Source organism: Stegostoma tigrinum, chromosome 8, assembly GCF_030684315.1.
Source record: "Stegostoma tigrinum isolate sSteTig4 chromosome 8, sSteTig4.hap1, whole genome shotgun sequence".
Lineage (NCBI taxonomy): Eukaryota > Metazoa > Chordata > Chondrichthyes > Orectolobiformes > Stegostomatidae > Stegostoma > Stegostoma tigrinum.
Window position 1 is genome coordinate 83615691 of NC_081361.1, and position 23880 is coordinate 83639570.

Sequence of the window (23880 nt, forward strand, 5' to 3'; positions counted from 1 at the left end):
TCCCTACCTATCATTTACTTCTTATCCACTTGCCCCCATTCTATCTTCTGCATGTAAACTGACATTTTCCTAGCTACCAAAAGTTCTGAGGAAGGGTCACTAGACCTTGAAACATGAACTCTGAATTTTCTTCACAGATGCTGCCAGACCTGCTGAGATTTTACAGCAACTTCTGTTTTTGAAATCATTCTATTAGGTCCTCTGGCTGACCTCATTCCAGTCACTACAGTGACAACTCTGATGACCAAGAGTGATTCAACGTACCAAGGTTGTCCTGCCTTTTCCATGTACAACCTTCCTCCACTAATCATGTCAGAAGTCAGAACTCTTAAAAGTGTAAAAAGATTTTTTTAAAAAACCATGGCATTGAAAGAAAGATAGAGTCGTCATACTGTTGATTTTGTTGGCGGCTGGAAGCACTGCTGGATTACCAGACAGAAATGCATGTTCTCTGATGAAGGGTCTAGGCCCGAAACGTCAACTTTTGTGCTCCCGAGATGCTGCTTGGCCTGCTGTGTTCATCCAGCTTCACACTTTATCATCGTGCATGTTCGACAATGCCGCTTTCAAATATTTACAAGCAAGAAGTAGGATTTTGGATAACACCAGCTAGGACAGAATTCTAAAAATTGTATGGAAAGTATAGTTTGGGAACAGCAATATAGAAAGTAGGAATACATCATTTGGCTTCGAGCCTGCTCCCCCATTATAATCACGGTTGACCATCCAACTCAATAGCTTGTTCCCAGCTGCATTCCAAAGCTCACCACTCTCTGGCCGGAGAAATGTCTTCTCATCTAAGTCCTAAACGGTTTCCTCCTGTATCCTTAGATTGTGACTCCTGTTTCTGGTCTCCCCACCATCAGGAATATCCTTCCTGTGTTTATCCCGTCTAGTCCTGTGAGAATTTTACACAGTTCTACAAAAGATTCTCTCCTCATTCTTCTTTACTCCAGTGAATGTAATCTTTTATCGATTCAATGTCTCCTCATAGGTCAGTCCCACTAGGCCAGACGTCAGTCTGGTAAACCCTTGCTGAACTCCCCCTGTAGCAAGAGCATCCTTCCTCAGATATGAGGACCAAAGCTGTACATAATATTCCAGATTTGGCCTCACCGGAGGCCTGTATAATTGCAGCAAGCCATCCCTGCTCCAGTACTACTACTAGCAATTCTAGAACATCTTGAATAATGAACCAAACATTCAAGACTCAGCACAAGCCGAAGCATACGCAATCTACTAATATGTAGGATTTGTTAACAGGAATGCAGGACTTCAGTAAGCCCAGTGCTGCAGTTACACTTCCCATCAGTGACTGGTTAACTTAATTCTACTAGAAGAAAAGTTAACTGAATCACTGTGACAATATTTAATTTTTCTTTTTCCCCTGATGATCTCATTGAGCAATCCATTTCATAGCCAACAATAATTGTCTGAGAGACAATTATTTGAGAGACCTGCTATCCTGTCCTATTAGGATCGGATGGCGGAATTTAAAGCGTAATGTCAGGCAACTATAGCAATAAACTCAACTTCCTAGGATTATCTAGAGACCAAACAGGAGACCACAGTGCCTACACTTTGCTTATGCTTCACTTGAATTCAATTACTTCATTATGTACTTCATTCAGCTTATAAAATACTATACCGTTAAGTATCTATTAATGATATATGTTGAATGGAAGCTTGTCAACTACAGGTGAACATAATGGTTCAAGCTCAGCTTGTGATTAAATTAAGATCTGAACCAGAGGATCTGGAGGCTTAAATCACAGCACATGATTTCTGTCTGGGAACATATTGCAGAATATGTTTCTTGAGTTTTAATGCTAAGACAATATTTTGATTTAATATAGTTCAAGGGGAAGTGAGAAAGATAATTGCACTCCACATAAGAATCTGACTATTTCCTATAAGTCTGCACTTGAACTTTTAATCATTTAGGCTTGGGTATGCTGGCTATACTCAAAGTGGGCTAAATGAGATGGCATCTAAGTACACTAAGGGAAATAAGGAAAACTGTGGATGTATGAGCCGTTATCTTCAAATCGTTCTTGCATGTGGGAATGGGGTCACAGGACAAATAAATTGTAACTGCAAAGTGTGTATGAATAATCTCTAAATCATTGGCTACGTTAATTCTAGGTAAAGATAGGCCAGAATCCTGAGTCTGAAGGACAGGGTTTATGTGCATTTGGAAAGGCAAGGACTGATTGGGGATAGTCAGCATAGCTTTGCAAATGGGGAAAATGTGTCTCAAAAACTTGATTGAGTTTTTTGAAGATGTGACAACAAAGGTTGATGAAGGCAGAGCTGTAGATGTTGTCTATATGGACTTCAGCGAAGCATTCGACAAAGGTTCTGCATTATAGACTTGTTAATAGGGTTAGATTAAATGGGATCGGGGGGGAGCCAGCCAGTTGGATACAAAATTTGCTCAAAAGGGAGGCAGAAGGTGGCGGTGGAGGGTTTTTTGGACTGGAGGCCTGTGACTGGTGATGTGCCTCAAGGATCAGTGCTGGGTCCATTGATTTTCATTATTTATCTAAATGATTTGGATGTGAATACAAGAGGCATAGTCAGCAAGTTTACAGATGACACCAAAATAGGTGGCATAGTGGACACTGAAGAAGGAGGTTATCACAGAGTACAACGGGACCTTGATCAGATGGGCCAATGAGCAGCAATGGAGTTTAGTTTCGATAAATGTGAGCTGTTGCATTTTGGTATGGCAAACCAGGGCATGACGGATACAGTTAGTGGCACGGCCCTGGGGAGAGATGCCGAACAAAGAGACTTGAGGATCCAGGTAGACAGGACAATGAAGGTGGCGTTTGGCACATTTGCTTACATTGGTCAATACATTGAGTATAGGAATTGGACATCATGATGTGGCTGTACAGAATATTGGTGAGGCCACTTTTAGAATACTGTGTACAATTCTGGTCACCCTTCTATAGGAAGGATGTCGTTAAATTTGAGAGGGCGCAGGTAAGATTTATGGGGATGTCGCCGAGACTGGAAATTTTGAGCTATATGGAAAGGCGGAATAGGCTGGGGCTATTTCCCTTGGAGCATTGGAGGCTAAGGGATTACCTTATATAGGTTTATAAAAATCACAAGGCATATGGATAGGATAAATAGCCAATGTCTTTTTGTGAGAGTGGGGGAGTCCAAAACTCAAGGGCATAGGTTTAAGGCGAGAGGGAGAAAGATTTAAAAAGGGACCGGAGGGATAATTTTTTCACATGCGTATGGAACGAGCTGTGAGAAGAGAGGATGGAGGCAGGTACAGTGACAGCATTTAAAGATATCTGGATGGGAATATGAATAGGAAGAATTGAGAGTGATATGGACCAAATGGTAAGATTCGGATATCTGGTCAGTGCTGACAAACTGGACTAAAAGCATCTGTTTCCATGCTCTATGACTGTATGACGCTACTTGAGTCCTCTCATTTATTGAGGCCAACATAGCCCATTGCCTTTTTTGGCACATGCTGTAACTGTAGAAGGATACCTAGGTCTTTTTGCACCTCCTTCCCCGATCCAACTGCCTTTCAGAAAATTATCTGCCATTCTTCCTTTGCTGCCGAAGTAGATAACCTCACATTTATCCACATTATACTGCATCTGCCATCCATTTGCCCACTCACGTCAAAATTACACAAAAGCATTTCTGCAATCACCTCAGTTTTCCCTCTCACTCAGCTTTTTGTGTCATCTGAAAATTTAGAGATGATACATTTGGTTCCTTCATCTAAATCATCAACATATATTGTTAATAGCACAATAGTATTACTTGCAACATAGTTAAAGAATTAGAATTCCAATACCCTAAGAAAAGAACTGATATAAAAACTCAATCATGACTTCCTGCAAATTTTTAATCACAATCCCTCGGTGTGGAAGGTGGAATCAGATGTGACACCGACATTGATTCACAATCTCAAGAGGATCCCCTTTGACAGGTTTTCCAAGTTTTTCCATTACCATGGGTCTGGTTAGAAACCCACAAAGCTGACTGTCTGCAAATGAACGTATATTTACAGATTACAGCACAGCAAGCAACATCATAGCTGACAGTTTTTGATCATTTTTATTATTAAAAATGCACAATTTGACATCCAATTACATTAATAATTGCTTGCAATGATTTAGTTGCTGTTTGTTTCTCAGATGGAAAATTAGCAACCTACCGAAAATGACCTTAATATTTAACATAATTCAATTCTGAAAACAACCATTACAGCATTGAAGAGTGCAAACAACCAATTTTCTTAACCCAATCTTTTGCATCAAAAAATTGTTCAGGAAGTTGGAAGGTTTCTCCTCCTTTGCACACCTGCCAAAAAACAACTTACTTTTTGCCCAATGACAGCATCCTCTTGCTTTTCTTAGCATCTGAGAATCTCAGACCTAGATGTCAGCTATACTCTTTTTGTATTAGTGTTATCAGTCCCTTATTTGATACCACTTGGACATAAGAATGTTCAAGTCCCCACTTCAGAACTTGAGTGCAAAACAAATCAAAGGCTGATGCGCCAATGCAGTATGGAGGGAATGCTGCGCTGTCACAGTTCCATCTTTTGGATGAGATGTTAAGAGTGGTTCTGATGTTAGTCACACAAAAAAAAACTTTGGAATTATCTGGAAGAGGAGTAAGAGTTACCCCTGATCTCTTGACCGATACAAATGTTTACCAAGGAATAAGTTATCCAGTCATCATCATATTATTGTTTGTAGGAGCTTGCTTTGCATAAGTTGGTTGTCACATTTCCTACATTTCAGCAGGGGAGGCAATGGCCTCGTAGTATTATTGCTGGACTGTAATTCCAGACACCCAGATAACGTCCTGGGGACCTCAGAATTCAAATCACACCATGGCAAAACAAAAATCTGGAAAATCTGACTAATGATGACCATGAAACCACTGATGATTGTCAGGAAAAATGTATCTGGTTCACTAATGTCCTTTAGGGAAGAAAACTGCCATTCTTACCTGGTTTGGACTATATGTAACTTGAGACCCATAGCAATGTGGTTGATTCTTAACCGTCTTCTGGGATGAACAATAAATGTTGGCCTAGCCAGCGATGCCCTCATTACACGAATGCATTTATAAAAAGTGGCGACACTTAAAAATTATTTCATTGGATGTAAAGCACTTGAGGATTTCAGTAGTCATGAAATTCACAGTATAAATGAAATGGTTTCTTTCCTTCTTTATCCAAGACCAGTATGAGTTTGAGGAGGAGGCATATTCAGGAACATTGCCATAATGTTTTGCTAGAAATGTAGAAGTTACTCTTATATCTTATATCTTGACCATGCGATTGTGAATCATACTGACTAATTTGCTACCAAGTCAAATTGGAACTCAAAAGAAGAAGTTCAAGCAATTCAGACATATAGGCAAATTCCTATTAACAATGGATTCCTCGAATCCTTCAAAATTGATAAAGATGGATCAAGTCAGATTATCTGACCTTCACTTTTCTAGTCACTATACGTAATATTGTGATGAAAGACTACAAACATGGAAATAAAAAAGATCACTGATTTTATTTTTGGAAGTTATTTTCCGACTTTTGCCTTCACTTTTTGATTCACCCTTCCCCGTTTACCAGCAAAAACTTTCTGCTGTGGTCATTGTAGCGATGGTGCCCCAACACATGATATTGTGCAGGGGCTGAGAGAATAATTTATACAATAATGAACTAACTTCAAAGTGGAGACGCTGTTCCCAATTTATTCATGGTTTGCTCCTTGTCAAATGGTAGAAGTTACAAAATGGGCTGAATTAAGACTTTAAGAAATAGCAACAGATGTAGTCCCTGCCGCCACTCAGGCATGCTCTCCCATTCAGAAGGCTCATAGTTGATCTGATGCATTGTTGCAATGTATCCTATAGACTGCAGCTAAAGCATTCTTGTGACATAAAGTGGTGAATATTGAAAGCAGCAAAGGCCAAAAGGAAGCTAGCTTTTCTCTTGTATAACTAGCTTCCAAAATGTCATTGAAGCTACACAATTAATCAAGTACTCTTATCACATTTCTGATTAGATTATAGATGAAGTAGTTTTGAAGATTCAGGAGGGTCACTCATTGCTAATTAACTAGCTGCTATTCTGACCTTGTTGTCACAGCATTGCTGTGCTAGTCCAACGTGCTTCTAGTTACACAGGTGCTAGATCACAGGTTGTGATCCAACGATAGTCGTTTATCTCAAGAGGGTTGTAATATAAAAGCAGCGATGTGCTTCTGAGGCTTTATAAGGCTCTAGTTAGGCCCCATTTAGAATACTGTGTCCCATTTTGGGCCCCACACCTCAGGAAGGACATACTAGCCTTGGAGTGTGTCCAGCAGAGATTCACACAGATGATCCCTGGAATGGTAGGTTTAACGTATGATAAACGGCTAAGGATCCTGGGATTGTACTCATTAGAGTTTAGAAGGTTGAGGGGAGATCTAATAGGAACTTACAAGATAATGTATGGTTTAGAAAGGGTGGACGCTAGGAAGTTGTTTCCGTTAGGCGGGGAGACTTGGACCCGTGGGCACAGCCTTAAAATTAGAGGGGGTAAATTTAAAACTGAAATGAGACGACATTTCTTCAGCCAGAGAGTGGTGGGCTTGTGGAATTCATTGCCGCAGAGTGCAGTGGAGGCCGGAACGTTGGATGCCTTCAAGGCAGAGATCGACAAATTCTTGATCTCAAAAGGAATCAAGGGCTACGGGGAGAGTGCAGGGAAGTGGTGTCGAAATGCCCGTCAGCCATGATTTAAATGGCGGAGTGGACTTGATGGGCCGAATGGCCTTACTTCCACTCCTGTGTCTTATGGTCTTATGACAGTGCTACCACTGAAAACTGAAGTGGAAATGGTCATTCTTTGGCTAGGTCAGCCCACAACTCAATGTCATCCAGATTCCAGCAGGTTTCATTACCAGAATGCTGTCCATGGGAATGAACACTGTAAAGCCACCAGCAAACCACCTCATTCCTAGCCAATGGTCCATATAAGCTGTGTGCAAGGTGATATAGTAACATTAAAAGAAATACACAATCCAATTACAAGCTGTCCCCATGAAGTCAATCAAAGGAAAATGTTTTGGTACTACAATTTCAAATGAACAGATTGGGCACCATACGTACACAAAAGTGGAAGATTGTTCCTAACTTCCTAACAGATAGGTTATTGATAAAAGGGATGAACCTCGTTGGCACAGACATTATTCACAGGAACTTTTGCCCTCTTGTGGCACTGAGGTAGTATTACTACCTATGGACCAGGAGGGGAAGTTCAAGTCCCATCTGCTCAAGGTGTGTAATAACATCTATTCTGAGGAACTAGGGCACTCTTGTGGCACAGTGGTGGTATTGTCCCTATCCCTGCTCTGTTAAGCCCAGGTTTAAGTCTCACCCATTCCAGAGTTGTGTATTAACATCACTGAACAGTTGACTGGAATAATGCAGGGGCAGAACATGGAAAACACAACACACTGAAGGGTCTAGGCCCGAAACATCAGCTTTTGTGCTCCTGAGATGCTGCTGGGCCTGCTGTGTTCATCCAGCCTCATATTTTATTATCTTACACAGGCAATTGGTCGGTCAAATATGGTACACTTCAGAGGCATCTCTGTCAGACTGCGTGAACAATGAACCAAAATTATCAAGAACATTACAGCGAGGAGAAATAGAGGGATACAGGAGAGAAACACAAAGAAAAAGCTGCACAAAACTAGAAACTTAATCAGAACAATGTATGAAACCCAAGTTATGAAATGTTAGCATAAGTGATGATATTTGATATCAAGTCACATTCCTACTTAGAATTATGTTACAGTTCCTTCATTGTCACCAGGTAAAAGTGCTGGAACTCCTTTCCGAGCAGCACCTTGGACATCCCTGCACCCTAAGTCTGCAGCGAATCAAGGTGGCAGCTCATCACCACCTTCTAAGGGTGGTCAGAGAAGTAGGCAACGAATGCTGGCTGAGCCAGTGATGCTCATTTTCCAACAGTAAATATTTAAAAAGTTCAATTGCTAGCTAATGTGAAAAAAGCAACAATATCTTGAAACTTGCCGTTCCCCACCACCCAGTGTATTGGGGCCAATGGCAGAACAGCAAATAAAATTGAGCAACTTATTAACGTTCTCAATTCATTGACTCTGTCTTCCTAGCCATGAATCTCTGAATGACTTACGCACTAAAAAAAAGTGCTAAAAGACTGCGTTAAACTCCAAAATGTTCAGCAACAAAATTCAGGCTTTTCTTTTGAAATGTATTTCAAAAGCGAGTGAAGAATTAATGAAGAATTATTGCTTTGTTCCTCTGACTTGTTACAGGTTACATCTCTCTGTTTGTACATAAAAACTAAATATACCTACCGCTGGTTAACAAAAGGAGTTGAAAATTCTGCAATCAGACGGAAGTTAGCAAAATAAGGCAGCAATCCTTGGCCCTAAAAGAGCAATTTAAAAATTTAATAGTTTGTCTATAATCAACGTCAAGCAAAACTCTCCACACGAAAAGATAATATAGTGGCTCAAAGCATCAGAGCATTCAAGAATTATACAATAAATTAAAGAAAAACAAATTAAATACTTCAGTCACTTATGTTCCACCAATAATTGCAGTAAAATCCTTGCTTTGAGGCATAAACAGAACAAAATACTATTTTTGTAATATGTGCCCACCTCTGCAATAGTTCATTCTTAAGATAAATAATAATGTTAATGCACATACTATATAGACTTTGAATATTTGTATCAAATGCCAACCACACAGGGCTGGAAAATTGCACAAACAGACTTAGCTCACAGCATATTCCACCTGCATGTTCTGGAGAACCATATCGAAACAGCACGCTGACTAATGTCCTTATGAAGACCTGCCTATTTTCAGGATAAAGAAATCCAGAATTAAAGCATGGAGAATGGAACTCCTTTCCTTTGCTTTCATTGTTTGACCATAACACGATTACGAACTGTTAAACTCAAGAGAAGATGGCAAGAGGACACATTTATTTTCTACTGAAGTTAGTGAGTTCATTTGGTTAGAGGATAATGAATATTTACACATTTCGGTTTTCAAACAGACTTACAGACCCCATTGAAATGCATCACTACAAGTCTTTTTTGGAATATAGTAAGCAAAATGTTGTAATTTCACAGGATATTTTTAAATGCTTAATGCAATAAGAACCTTTCATGAAAGACAATAAAGACATTAAAAGTATTATCTCATTTGTTCTACCATTTATCACACCACAGGTTGAACATATGTTGATATCCAAGAAAGTACAAAAACCCACTTTCAAATTACCCAATATTTAAAGTGCAGAATCTGTATTATTCTGTCTTCTTAGCCTCCATGAAGCTTACTTAAGTGAAAACAGAGAAAATTAACAAAGTCCTATAAATTTCAACTCTTCTACAGAGAGAATTGCACCAGTCTCAAAAGGAAGCATTTTCGTCTCCTTCTTTAAACCCCTTTACTTCCCTATAGAAAATATATAGCTGATTGGCATAGGGCAGGAGATGTGGGGAAATTGTAAAAGATTGCAGTTTACAATAGAACTGGTGTTAGGCTATCAATTCAAGTAACTGAACTCTGACAGCCATGCAATACTATGCACTGTTTAAATCAAAATGTTTATTACCTTTCCAAAGATAAATTATTTTATTGTGTTCAGACAAATAGGGGAAGGGATATAGAATAAGGTTTACCATAGACACTGCTGGAAAGTAAAAATTCTTCTCTCTCTCTCAATGGTTTCTAAATTGACCACCACAACGACTGCCTTTTTTAGTTTGGTTCTTACCAAGAAAGTGGTGACAATAACGATTCCTGCAAGGAGTGATGATTACATTCTCGCTTGTTGGAGATGGTCATGTGCCTGGTGTCACGCAAACGTTTCTTGCCACTTGTCAATGCAATATGGATGTTTATCCAGGTCCTTGCTGTATTTAAAACACAGCAAGCTTGACTATCTGAGTAGTCGTGAATGGTGTTGAATATTTTGCAGTCATCAGCGAACATTCCCACTCCTGATATTATGATGGAGGGAAAGTCATTCACAAAGTAGCCAAGATTCGCTTGGCAAAAGGATCCTACTCTGAGGAATCCCTGCAGAGATGTCCTGGAGCAGAGATGACTGACATCCTGCAACCATAACCATCTTCCTTTCTGCCAGGGATCACGCCATCTAACGGAGAACCTCCCCGATCTGAGTTTTGCTAGGAGTGCTTGATGTTACATTCAGTCAAACAAAACTGTGATGTCATTCTCACATCACCCCCAGATGTCAGCTCTTTTGTTCATATTTGAACCTACAAAAGAAGTTCTTTTTTCCTATTCATTTGTGGGATGTGGGTGCTGGCTGGCCAGCATTTCTTGCCCATTCCTAGTTGCTCATGAGGTGATGGTGAGCTGCCTTCTTGAACCGTTGCAGTCCACTTGCTGTGGGTTGACCCACAATGCCATTAGGGTGGGAATTCCAGGATTTTGATCCAGCAACAGTAAAGGAATGGCGATATATTTCCAAGTCAGGATGGGGAGTGGCTTGGAGGGCAACTCTGGAGGTGGTGCTCCCAGGTATCTTCTGCCCTTGCCCTTCTAGATGGAAGTGGTCATGCGTTTGGAAGGTGCTGTCTGAAGGTGGTCAATGAATTTCTGCTATGCATCTTGTACATGGTGCACACAGCTGCTACTGAGCATCGGTGGTGGAGCGAGTGGATGCTTGTGGATGTAATGCCGATCAAATGGGCTGCTTTGTCCTGGATGGTGTCAAGCTTCTTGAGTGTTTCTGGGGCTGCACTCATCCAGGCAAGTGGGGAGTATTCCATCCCAATCCTGACTTGTGCCTTGTAAATGGTGGGGAGACTTTGAGGAGTTACTCACCACAGTATTCCCAGCTTCTGGTCTGCTCTTATAGCCACTGTGCTAATTTGGTGAATCCAGCTGAGTTTCTAGTCAATGGTAACCCCAGGATGTTGATAGTGGGGGATTCAGTGATGTTAACATCATTGAATGTCAAGGGACGGTGGTTAGATTGTCTCTTGTCGGTGATGGTCATAACCTGGCATTTGGGTGGCACTTGCTACTTGTCAGCCCAAGTCTGGATATTGTCCAGATCTTGTTGCATTTGAACACTGTCTGCTTCAGTATCTGAGGAGTCACAAATGGTGCTGAACACTGTGCAATCATCAGTGAACATTTCCACTTCTGACCTTATGATGGAGGAAAGGTCATTGATGAAGCAGCTGAAGATAGTTGAGCCAAGAACACGACCCTTAGGAAGTCCTGCAGAGGATGTCCTTGAGCCGAGATGATTAACCTCCAAGAACCTCGACCATGTTCCTATGTGCCAGATACGATTCCAACCACCAGAGAGTTTACCCTCTGAAACACATCAATTCCAGTTTTGCTTGGGTTCCTTAATGCAACACTCAGTCAAATGCAGCCTTCATGTCAAGGGGTGTCACTCTCACCTCACCTCTGGAATTCAGCTCTTTTGTCCATGCTTGAACCAAAGCTCTAATGAGGTCAGGAGCTGAGTGGTCGCGGTGGAATCTAAACTGGGTGTCACTCAGCAGGTTATTGCTGAGCAGTTGCTGCTTGATAGCACTGTTGCTGACAACTTTGATCACTTTACTAATAATTGAGAGTAGACTGACGGGGCGGCAATTGTGTCAGTGATAACGGGAAGGGGGCGGTAATTGGCCGGGTTAGATTTGTCCTGCTTTTTGTGTACAGGACATACTTAGGCAATTTTCCACATTGTTGGGTAGATACCAGCAAAATAAGTGTACTGGAACAGCTTGGCTAGGGGAATGGCAAGTTCTGGAGCACAAGTCTTCAGTACTATTGCTTGAATGTTGTCAGGGCCCATAGCCTTTGCAGTATCCAGAGCATCCAACCATTTCTTGATATCGCATACAGCGAATCGAATTGGCTGAAGACTGGTATCTGTAATGCCGGGACCACTGGAGGATGTCGAGATGGATCATCCACTCTGCACTTCTGGCTGATGATTGCTGCAAATGCGTCAGCCTTATCTTTTGCACTGATGTGCTGGGCTCTTCCATCATTGAGAATGGGGATATTTATGGAGCCTCATCCTCCAGTGAGTTGTTTAATTCTCCACCACCATCCATGATTGGATTTGGCGGGAACACAGACCTTAGATCTGATCTATTGGTTGTGGGATTGCTTAGTTCTGTCTAGCACTTGCTGCTTTCACCATTTGGAGTACAAGTAGTCCTGTTTGGTGGCTTCACCAGGTTGATACCTCAGCTTCAGGTACGCCTGGTGCTGCTCGTGGCTTGCCCTCCTACACTCTCCTTTGCATCAGGGTTGATCCCCTGGCTTGATGGTGACAGTTGAGTGGGGGATATGCCAGGCCACGAGGTTACAGATTGTGCTGGAGTACAATTCTGCTGTTGCTGATGGCTCACAGTGCCATATGGATGCCAAATCTTGAATTTCTAGATCTGTGCAGTCTGTCCCATTTAGCACTGTGGTGCTGTGCGGCACAACACGATGGAGGTTATTCTCAATGTGAAGGTGGAACTTCGTCTCCACAAGGACTGTGCAATGGTCACTCTTACCGATACTATTATGGACAGGCGCAACTACAGCTGGCAGATTGGTAAGGAGGAGGTAAAAGTATGTTTTTCCCTCTTGTTGGTTCCCTCATACCTGCCACAGACCCAGCCAGCTCAATCTGGAGTACTGCTACTACTCTTGGTGGTGGACATTGAAATTCCCCACCCAGAGTACATTTTGTGCCGTTATCATCCTCAGTGTTCCCTCCAAGTGTTGTTCAACATGGAGGAGTACTGACTCATTAGCTGAGGGAGGATGGTGGGCAGTAAGCAGAAGGAGGATTCCTTGCCCATATTTAACCTAAAGCCATGAGGCTTCATAGTATCCAGAGTCAATGTTGAGGACTCGCAGGGCAGCTCCGTCCTGACTGTATACCATTGTGCCACCATCTCTGCAGGGTCTGTCCTGCAGTGGGACAGGACATATCCAGGGATGGTGATGGTGGTTGCTGGGACATTGACTGTAAGATATGATTCTGTGAGTACAACTATGTCAGGCTGTTGCTTAACTAGTCTGTCAGACGGCTCTCCCAATTTTGGCACGAACCCTCAGATGTTAGTGAGGTGGAATTTGCTGTTTCAGCAAAGGGCTGTTTCAGCTGTTGTCTTTTCCAGTGCTTAGGTCGATGCCAGGTGATCCATCTGGTTTCATTTCTTTGACAGAGCTGAGTAGCCTGGCGGAGTATCAGTGAGCAGATTATTGCTAGTCAAGTGCTGCTCAACAGCACTGATGATAACCCCCTTCCATCACTTTTCCTAACCCCTTCCCAACTTTTCTATAGCTTATTTATCAAATAATCTTTTTTAGGAATGTTATTCCTCGTGAAATCATATCCTTTTCAGGATTATTTCACAAGGTAAACTTCCACTTGTCTGCTAAAACAATTATTCACTGAAGGAATTATACAGGTGACTGACCTATCCCCTCCCTACCTCCCCACCTACACTCACCTCTACAGGCTCCATCCCTGCCCCTTTAACTTGTCTGTCTCCTCTCTACCTATCTTCTCCTCTATCCATCTTCGAATTGCCTCCCCCTCTCTCCCTATTTATTTCAGAACCCTCTCCCCGTCCCCCTTTTCTGAAGGGTTTAGGCCCGAAACATCAGCTTTTGTGCTCCTCAGATGCTGCTTGGCCTGCTGCGTTCATCCAGCTCTACGCCTTGTTATCTCGGATTCTCCAGCATCTGCAGTTCCCATTATCTGTAAACTTAATTACAGGTCATTTTAGGTCAAATGAAATCACCACCATCCTAAAATTTCCCACATCAAGAGAATATTACATTCACATACATCCACTATCACAGATACCATATGCTTGGCTCAATAACGGACAAAAAAGAGCCAAATTCCTCATGGAGGGGAGCGTGACTGCCCTTGACATCAAAGCCAAATTTGATTGAGTGGGGCATCAAGGAGCCCTATCAAAATTGGAGTCAAAGGTGGGGACAGTGGGGAGCGTTGGGAAGGTTTTGAGCTCTGCACATAGGAAGACAATTGAGATTGTGGAGGTCAGTCATTACCCTGAGGAACTCTCGCAGAAATGTCCTTGGACAAACCATCTGCAGCTAGTTCAATGACCTTCCCTCCATAAAGCTCGGCAATGGAGACGTATGATGATTGTTGAACAATGTTCAGTACCATTTGTGACTCATCAGATATTGAAACAGTCTAATGTCCAAGTGCAGAGACCTGGACAATACCCAGGTTTGGGCTGACAAGCAACATTCACACTACACAAATGCCAGGCAATGATCATCTCCAACAAGAGAACATCCAGCTATCATCCCTTGATATTCAATGATGTTATTCTTGCTAAATCCTCCACAATCAACATTCTGGAGTTTACCATTGACAAGAAACTCAGCTGGACTACACTTGTAAATAGAGTAGCTGTAAGAGCAGGTCAGAGGCTAGCAATACTACGTAAACCTGCCCATCACCACAAGGCACAAGTCAGGACTGTGATGAAATATTCTCCACTTACTTGGACAGGTGCAGCACCAACAACACTCAAGAAGCTTGACACCATCCAGGACAAAGTAGCCTGCTTGACTGGCACCATAGCCACAAGCATGCACTACCTCTACAAAGCTCTATAGCAGCAGTGTATACCGTGTACATGGTGCATTGAATTTCTGCAAAGATTCTTAACTTGCACCACTGACCAACGACCACTACCACCTAGAAGGACAAGAACAGCAAATACATGGGCCACCCACCACCTGCCAATTACCCTCCAAGCACTTGCCATCCTGATTTGGAAATATATTCCCATTCCTTCACAGGCATTGCATCGAGATCCTGGAATTCCCTCCCCACAGGCATTGTGCATCTACCCAGCCACATGGATAGCAGTGGTTCAAAAAAAGGTAGCTCACCACCAACTTTTCAAGGGCAACTAGGGATGGGCAACAAATGCTGGCCCATCCAGTGTGCCTACATCCTGAGTAAATTTTTTAAAATTCTAGTATGTCAATTGTCTTCCGCAGATCTAATTGCAATATAACCATTATGGCATAAATAGTAGACTTGTTCCAACAAACAGTGAAATATAAGTGAACAGTGAGGATGAAAGCCCTAGATTATAGGACTGCAAATGGAACTTAATCCTGAAAAGTGAGGCATGATGCACCTTGACAGCATGAACAAGGCAAGGGAGTACACTTTGAATAGTAGGACCCGAGGATGTACAGGAGATCAAAGTGATCTTGGTATGCATGTCCATAGATGCAGGAAAAGTGGATAAGTTAGGTAAGGCAATGGGATCCTTGACTTTATTTATCATAACATTGAATACCAGAGCTAGGAGGCAATGATGGAGCTGAGTATAATATTAGTTAGGCACAGCTGGTGTACTGTGTGCTGTTCTCATCATCACAGTATTGGAAGAACATGATTACACTAGAAAGGCCACAGATGAGATTCTTTGGAACGTTGCTTGGACTGGATCAATTTAGTTATGAAGGGAGACTAAGTAGGCTGGGGTTGTTTTCCTTTGAGCAGAGAAGTTTGAGGAGGCAATATGACCAAATGTACAATCTTGAGGAAGATGGGCAGGGTAGAAAAAGAGAGTACATTTTCCCTTTGTAAAGAGGTCAATTACCAGAGGACACAATTTAAACAGGTAAGGGGTAGGTTTAGAAAGGAGCAATGAGTGAGTATGTGGAACTCACTACCTGAAAAGGTGGGTAGAAGCAAAAACCTTCATGACATTTAACAATTATTTAGACAAGACTTGAAACACCGGAGCACAGAAAGATACAATTCAAGTTCTGGAAAATGGGGTTAGAATAGATGGATGTGGATGAATGACACTGACATGATGCAAAAGCTCTATGAGCTAACAGGCAATCTGATCCATTTAGGGCAATGTAGTCACTTTAAAATGTATGGGAGACCTATACCCAATGCAACTTTTAAAAACTGCAGAAACAGCCAAAGACTTACAGATAGATGAGTGAGGGAAAAAAAATCCCAAAGCTTATCTTGATAAATTTCCAAATAGAACAACTATGAAACTAATCATAAAAAGACTCTTGGTCTGAATCCCAAAATATTAATAACAAGCATTTACCTCATCCAGTTCACAGAAAGTGAGGATCAATTTGCAGATGGGGAAATATTGGAAACTAAGATTAGCTTGGCAAATATGGTCCAACCAGAACTGGAAAAATTTGCTTCCACTTGCAGTTGCTATCACTTGGAAAACAGTACAGAATTATAAACACGTTTCCTATATCGGAACGCAATTTCTGGAGCAAACAGATTAAATTAGATATTCAAAGATGTCTAAGCTCTTCACACTACATAAACGTTAGGCAATGACCATCTCCAACCAGACAGCGTCCAGCTATTGTCCCTTGATAATCAATGCTGTTACCATTGCGACAACCTCCACAATCAACATCCCGGGGTTTACCATTCACCAGAGTAACCCACCTTTTCGATTCTCTATTCCAACTACACCCATACTTTCCGAGCAATATTATACCTCCATTTCTCAAAGAAACCTCAACCCATTAGCAGATGTGGATTTCTCATGACATGGCCTAGAGACATTATTGCTGATTTTTACATTGGAGTTTATAGTGCAATCATGAATTTCCAACAGGCAAATAGCAAAGCCCTACTTTTAGAGCAAATCTGGGAGTGAGAGATCTGGGAACTGGTCATTATGTAATAGACGTAATGTATAAAAAGAGTTCACTGGGGAGAGAGATAGATACACGAATGATCTCTAGTGGCAATGGGGTTGGGTGTACTGCATCAATTTTGTAGAATGTGGGCCCTTTTCCATCTCCACAACTCCAGTTACTAGTCTCTGCGAAGATTCATGCATTTCATTGTTGAAGGCACCTCTGGCAAAAAAAATGTGGCTAGCTGCTCTTAAACACTGCTCAGCAGCTAATTACAAAACAGTTGTGGCAAACATCAGGATCCACCCTCTCTCTCCGGACCAGCAATGGTGCAAAGGATTCAAACACAATGTATGAAAAGATGAACAAATTAAAAGAAACAAAGCATGCATTTGCAATATGCAGTTACTGCTAGATAAATACTTTACAATGCTGTCATTCGTTACATCCCATCAGACAGATATTGATTAACTCCACTGGGTTTATAACAAAGGTACTTCTACTGTCATCTAGGGAAAGAAAACATCATTATCTTACCAGGTAATTCTACAGGAAGAGTTAAAGCATACTTACAGCATTATGAATGCATAAACTTGTGAAATGTACAATGACAAAGAAAAAGGAAAAAAGCCCATTCAAAAATGGAGTTGAAAGCATTGTATACTAATACTACTACATTCTGGTAAGTCCATATTACTATGAGGCAATACAATTGCTCAGTATATAGCAATAGCATTTAATTGCAGACAAGAGAGATATAGAAGCTCATTAGGTAAATTGATTCTCTCCTAATTTTGTAGTTTTGCAGTTTACCATTTTAAGCTCAGATGGTAAAGGGTGTGAGTGGGATTTAAGTATATAATTAGGTAAGTAAGGAGAAAAGACAAAAAGAAGTTAGACAACTACAACAGCATCTACACATGGGACTACAATTAGTGGCAGAGAAGCAGAAAATTCATGCATTCTAGCACTGTGTAAGGAAAGACAATATTAGGCGCTGACTAGTGCACATTTTTCAAACAATCAGAAAGACAGAAGCTATAGTCAGTGGTAATACGACCAATACTAGAAACTTCAGACAAGTACCTTGCCCTGCATAGATTCACCTGCATAGATTTATTTTTTAAATTGACAGTTTCAGTGGAGAAAAAGAAGCCTCTTCAAGAACTTACAAGGAAGCAGTTACAATCTTCTGTGGCCAAGGTAAATGCAAAAAGGTCAGTATCCCCAGGAGATGATTAATATATCACAAGCAGCCTCATTTCAAAACACACAAGATTCCGCAGATTGCATGCAAATTAACTATTTAAATGTTCCACCACAAACTCTAACCTCCAAGATTCATTAATACTGCTGCAACAAATTGGTTAAGTCATCTATTGGGGGGGGGGGGGCTTAATTTTCTGTTTAAACATTGAGAGACATGGCATGCTCAAAAATAGATGCAGATAAGCTTAAAGGCTCCAACAGTTCCTACTCTGCAAAATCTACTTAGAACTACAGGCTTTTTACATCAAACACTGATTCAGGGAGGGTTTTCAAAATGGTTTTTCCTGCATCACTAAAAGCAATAATCAAGAGATTTCAATACATGGTGGAAATAGTCCAAAGAAGAAAAATAAGCATTACAGTATACATGTTTTGGATGGATAACTTGAAACAAAGTTAACATTTGCTTGCTACAGACCTACTGCAAGTCTGTAGTGTCAAACAAATGAACAGAATTCAAACATAAGAATTAGGTAACACTTGTTGCAAATTGAGACTTGCCTTAAATGGTTACAACTCAAATTTATTAGTCTGAATCAATTTAGAACAGTATTTTGATTATGCACAAAATGATTCAGCAATGTATACATATCAAAAATGAAACACGTCAGCAGTACATCGATTAATAGAAAAGTTTTTATACTGACAGACTTCAAGTGAAACTTCTCTACAAACAAATAGCCTATCCTATTTTGAGATATTCCCTTACGAGCATCACAAGTAAAACAATAAATGGGACAAAAATAATCTTAAAGTGAGACTCCTATTCACTCAGTGGTTAAATACATGAATGTGGTACAGGATTTCACCCAATTGCACAGTTAGCTAGTTTCTACCAGCACACCAACAAGAATGATCATAAATAGCTCTAGAAAGAGGAGCCAAAATTCTCAAACTGTTCATTGACCCCTGCAAGTGTGCACAGATGAAGACAGGATCCCTATCACTGAACAACTTTTAGTCTAGGCAGGTTAGGCTCGTTCAGACATGGCCCATAATGGTTACAATCCCATGCAGATCTATATTTCAACATGGGTCATTAAATCTCAGGAGAGAGGCATTGCAAGGGAATAGAAATGAGAAATAGATTGGAATTACAATATAAACAACATTATTTTAGTCAATGTGTTTCTGGGAGCAAAATTGATCCCTCAGTTGAAACAAAAATACATGCAAAATTGAAGACACAAATGCAGCAACATGCACAGTTACAAAAATGTAAAGATAGAGAAGAAGACAGTTAATTTACATCCCACTTACAATTAAACACTGCATGCAAAATTACAAAAATAGTGAGATAAATCAGCTAACCCAGTGATGCAAGTTTCAAAATGTCTTTGGACCAAGGGTGAACAGCCAGAGACAAGCCTAAAGCCATCGAAAATTCACGTAACTTTAATGTGGCAAGACATTGTAAAATACTGAACTACCAATGCAAAGTCTTGTAATTTTTTTTAATTTGTAATAAAAATGCATGATTTGTAATGCACCAAAGATAAGTTAGTTTGAAGGAAATTTCAGATTTTGCATGAAGAATGTAAGCACAGGCGTAATCCATAAGTAGTCATTAAGGGGCATCAAGAGTACAAGTTTTACTTATATTAATTCTTGCCCAAAATGTATTTCCCAAAAGCTACTATCTAATTTTCCCCTTCAGACCTTTGTCTCACTTTCAGTGGCCTGATGTACTTTGTTAAAATTCCAATCATTTAGTTGCTGTGCACATCTTCCCTTCCTCTCAGGATCTCTGTCTGATGTTTAGCATTTCTCAGTTTATTCTCCCACTTGTAACATTCATCTTTATGGTGAAGGGAAGAACAAAGTCCTAAACTACAACCCTCAATATTTTTCACTTCCCATTTTAATTACAACTTTTCAACACACTTTTGCAGTCAGTGCTTCCAAGTCTTGAAATCATGGAATAATTAATATTAATAATCACTTGTCCTCTCCCATATTTGTGTTGCTAAACTCCCTTGTTTATGTAAACAATGGATTCTTAGATTCATCTCTCAGAAGGCAATGATTCTGTTATTACGATGATGGAGCTTGTTTTAGGAGAATATAGTGAGAACAGTGGTGGGAAGGAGAAAGTAAAATTTTCTTCAGCCAAAATGTGTGGAAAAACTGAAACACAGAGCATTTCTTAAAATGGGGAGAGATTGAGGAGTATCAGCGTGCAAAGGGACCTTCGTGTCTTTGATCATAAGTCACTGACAACAAAAACACAGGTGCAGCAAGCAATTAGGAAGGTCAATGGAAAAAAAAATGCTGGCTTTCATTGCCAGAGCATGAGCGCACAGGAGCGAAGACATCTTGCCGTAACTGTACAGAGCCTCATTTAAACTTCACCTGGTGGACTATGCACAGACTTTGTCACCTTACCCCAGAAGGATACTTTCCACTGAGGCAGTACAAGGACGGTTCACCAGACAACAATCCCTGATCCCTGGAATAGTGGGACTATTACTTGATTAGGGATTCAGGAGACTGCGCACGTATTGACATGAGCGATGAACTCGATGAAACCCGCAAAATTCTTGCAGAACTCCAGGAGGAAGATGCAGGACAGATGTTTCTACTGTCTAGGGAGGTTTTGATCTTTAGAACCAAACAGGGGAAAGAGAGTCTCAGAATGAAAGGTTGTCCTACATGATCTAAAAATAAGAGGAATTTCTTCACTCAGGTATGGAATCTTCAAATCTCTTCACAAAGGTCTGCAGAGCCATACATTCAAGATAGAAATTAATAGATCTCTAGATATTAAAGAGGTAAGAAATTAAGGGCACAGGGATGGTACAGGCAAGTGGCAACGAAGTAGAAGATTAATCATGACCAAGTTGAAATGCACAGCAAGTTTAAGGGGATGAAAGTTCTACACTTACTCCTGTTTCCTGTGTCCACAAGAGACCAAGTTCACAGGGCTTGGGATGGGCTGGAGGATTCTTCTTCCTTTGGCCAAAGAGAAGAAACTCCAGAATATTCATCACGAATGTCCATGATTGAAAAGCCAAGCATGTTAGCACAAAAGGCATGACAGGAAAAGTTTGGCCCAGAGGAACAGCAGGGCTTAAAGTTTTTTTTGTTTGGAGGTGGTTGCTTGCATCAGGGTGGTGGCAAAGGGCAGTTGCTGGTGGTGGTGGCTAGCCTCCTTGTTGCTATCCTACCTGCACAATTCAGTCAGGGGTAGAGAAAGTAGAGAACAGCCTTCCTACTCAAAGGCTGATGGAGGTCCTCACGCAGCCCAATTACTTCCCATCCCCATTGGCATGCTCCACATTATTGGACCTCACTGAGCTCATGGTGGACCTGCTGCTGGAATTATAATGTTGATCATCTGCCAGCCATCTGGTGGCCTTAGGCTTTCGGATCTCCACCCTTATAGGAACCAGAGCCCTGATGCCAGGCTGTTACTTCCCCAGTCAGTACAGAATCACAGCCACGTTCCTGGAAAAGATCATGGGAAGGTTACACCAGATTTCCAGGCTGCCATCAGGGCTTCACTACTGATATTAATCACAGCCGATGAACTGTATCACAGTGCCATTTTTCACCAGCTAAGGGATGGCAGGAGGAGATAATCTGAGTCATTTTCCAGCCCATACCTCACAAGAACCCTTGAAATTCAGAGGATCCAAACTTCTAGGGCCATTCCTACCAAACAGACAGCTTTGTCTCGGATTTTGGTAGCTCCATCCTGGTAGTGGGACAATGAGTGGCACTCTGACTCAGTGGTTAGCCCTGCTGCGACACTGCGCCAGGTGCCCGGGTTCAACTCCAGCCTGGGGTGGCAGTTTGTGTGGGGTTTGCAAATTCTCGCTGTGACTGCGTGCATTTCTACCAGGTGCTCCAGTTTCCTCCCACACAGTCCAAAGATGTGCAGATTAAGTGGATTGGCTGTGCTAAATTGCCTCGGTGTCCAGAGGTGTCAGGCTACATGGGTTAGCCATGGGAAATGCAGGCTTGTGGGGATTGGCTGGGGGTCTGGGTCTGGGTGGATGCTCGCTCTTCAGAGGGTCAGCGTAAACTTGATGGGCCAAATGGCTTCTTGCTGCACTGTAGGGATTCTATAATTCTATCCAATCCTAAGCCTTGTGAACTTGGGTTGGAGAAGTTTGGGACTTCAGCTGAATACGTAGGACTGTACCAGGTCTGCATTTGATTAGGATTAGCTCAGCTCTATCAACAGGTGTGTTCAAGGTCAGCTGAGCTGGAGAAACGTCTTTGTCATGCCTGAATCTGGGTCTTCAAACTGAAGCACAGGATAATCTCATTCAGAAACTACACATCAACACCACAATTTAATAAAACAAAGCATTGTGATACTGAAGATCTGAAACAAAAGCAGAGATTTCTGGAGCAACTCAGCAAGTCCGGCAGCATCTGTGAAGAGCAATCAGTGTTAACATTTCAGGTCCAGTGTCCCTTCCTCAAACCTGTTGGTGTTTACCCTTTGTCTGCTAAGAAGTCAGCCACCTCGAAACATTCACTTGTGCCTCTCCCCACAGATTCTGCCTGGCCTGCTGACCATTTCCTATATTCCTAAAGGAGAATCAATTCCTGCCAGATGCACAGGAAGAACTTTCATAAGAATATTGCCTGTTAAATACTGTGGTTTACCACTGTCAGACAGGAAAAGCAATTAAAAATATTAATGAAAAGACAGAACAATTGCATTTATGCAGCATGTTTTACAAGTACCAGACGTCCCAAAGTGCTTTCCAGCCAATTAATTACTTTTGAAGCTTGGTCACTGCAGTAATGTAGTAAAAGCTGCAGCCAATTTGTGCAAATACCAAAAAACAGTAATGTGATAACAACTATATAAATGTGTTAGTGATGATGACTGAAGAATAAACATCAGTCTGGATGCTGGTGACAACTCTCAAAATGGCTCAAAGGGCGGCCTTGGTTTAAAAAGACAGAGCCTTCAACAGTGCACTACATGCCCCCAGTACTGTGCTGGAGGTCCAGCCAGGCCAGGCCAAAAAGGTTTGATGCTGAAGATCTGAAGTGGGCCTTGAAACTTGTGAAATCAATGGGGATAGCACTACCCAGTGCACCACAAATCCCTGACCTGAGCTGTCCTCACTTCACATCAGTGAAAGCATTCCTGAAAATCGTGGCAGTGAAACGTTTTTGAGTGAAGCGCTTCAGCTAAGGCCCTTACTCAGCAGAAAGTACCCTGTAAGTTGAAATGTAGTCCCTGAGTTTAACATTTAACTGCAGGAATTTAGTCACTCAAATAACTTAAAATTTAAAAAAAACCCTGCTTGAGAGATAAATGTAATACTTAACTTGCAGTACATTCTGCAGAGGACTTTCCAACTGTTGATCCAAAGAGGGGGCTATCTGGGGTGTGTACTGCGGGGTCCTGCAGTCATCAGGCTGCAAACCTTTGGCTGGGGTTGTCACTTGTTCCTGCTGTACTGTGGTGTGTTTCCAGGAGTGTGCTGCGCTCCTTTTTTACTGGCTGACTACTATCTCGGCAGCTCCATAAGGTAGTATGGAATGTAGTACGTGGAGAGATTCCTACTGCACATCACGGGCAGTGGTGCAACATCAGGAGAGGCCACAAGTGGGAGGTTCTTGAGATCACGCCAAGTTGTCACCAATCGCACACTTACATTATAACCAATTATATGTACATATTTAACCAATATGAATGCTCAGTAAGATTTCCTGTTCTAATAACTTACCAATGTTAAAGGGAAAGAATGCTAAAATGGGGCAACTTTAAAATGCAGAGTACCTGCATGTTACGAATAAGCGATGGCAAATGGCTTTCCAGTTCATTAGTTAATGATAATGTAAAAAATCTGACCGACTTTTGCCGCTAAATGTTTTGTCAAATGCTTGAAA

At 41.4% G+C, this 23880-nt stretch overlaps 1 protein-coding gene across 4 annotated transcripts in view; it reads right to left on the reverse strand.

Annotated features, from left to right (window-relative positions):
• The window catches only part of tlcd4a (TLC domain containing 4a), a 52824-nt gene that overhangs the window by 7486 nt on the left and 21458 nt on the right, over positions 1-23880 (reverse strand). For all 4 annotated transcript variants that reach the window (XM_048538948.2, XM_048538946.2, XM_048538947.2 and 1 more), the window contains one exon: positions 8391-8464. In XM_048538948.2, the coding sequence (XP_048394905.2) occupies positions 8391-8464 (74 nt within the window). The remainder of the gene's footprint in view (positions 1-8390; positions 8465-23880) is intronic.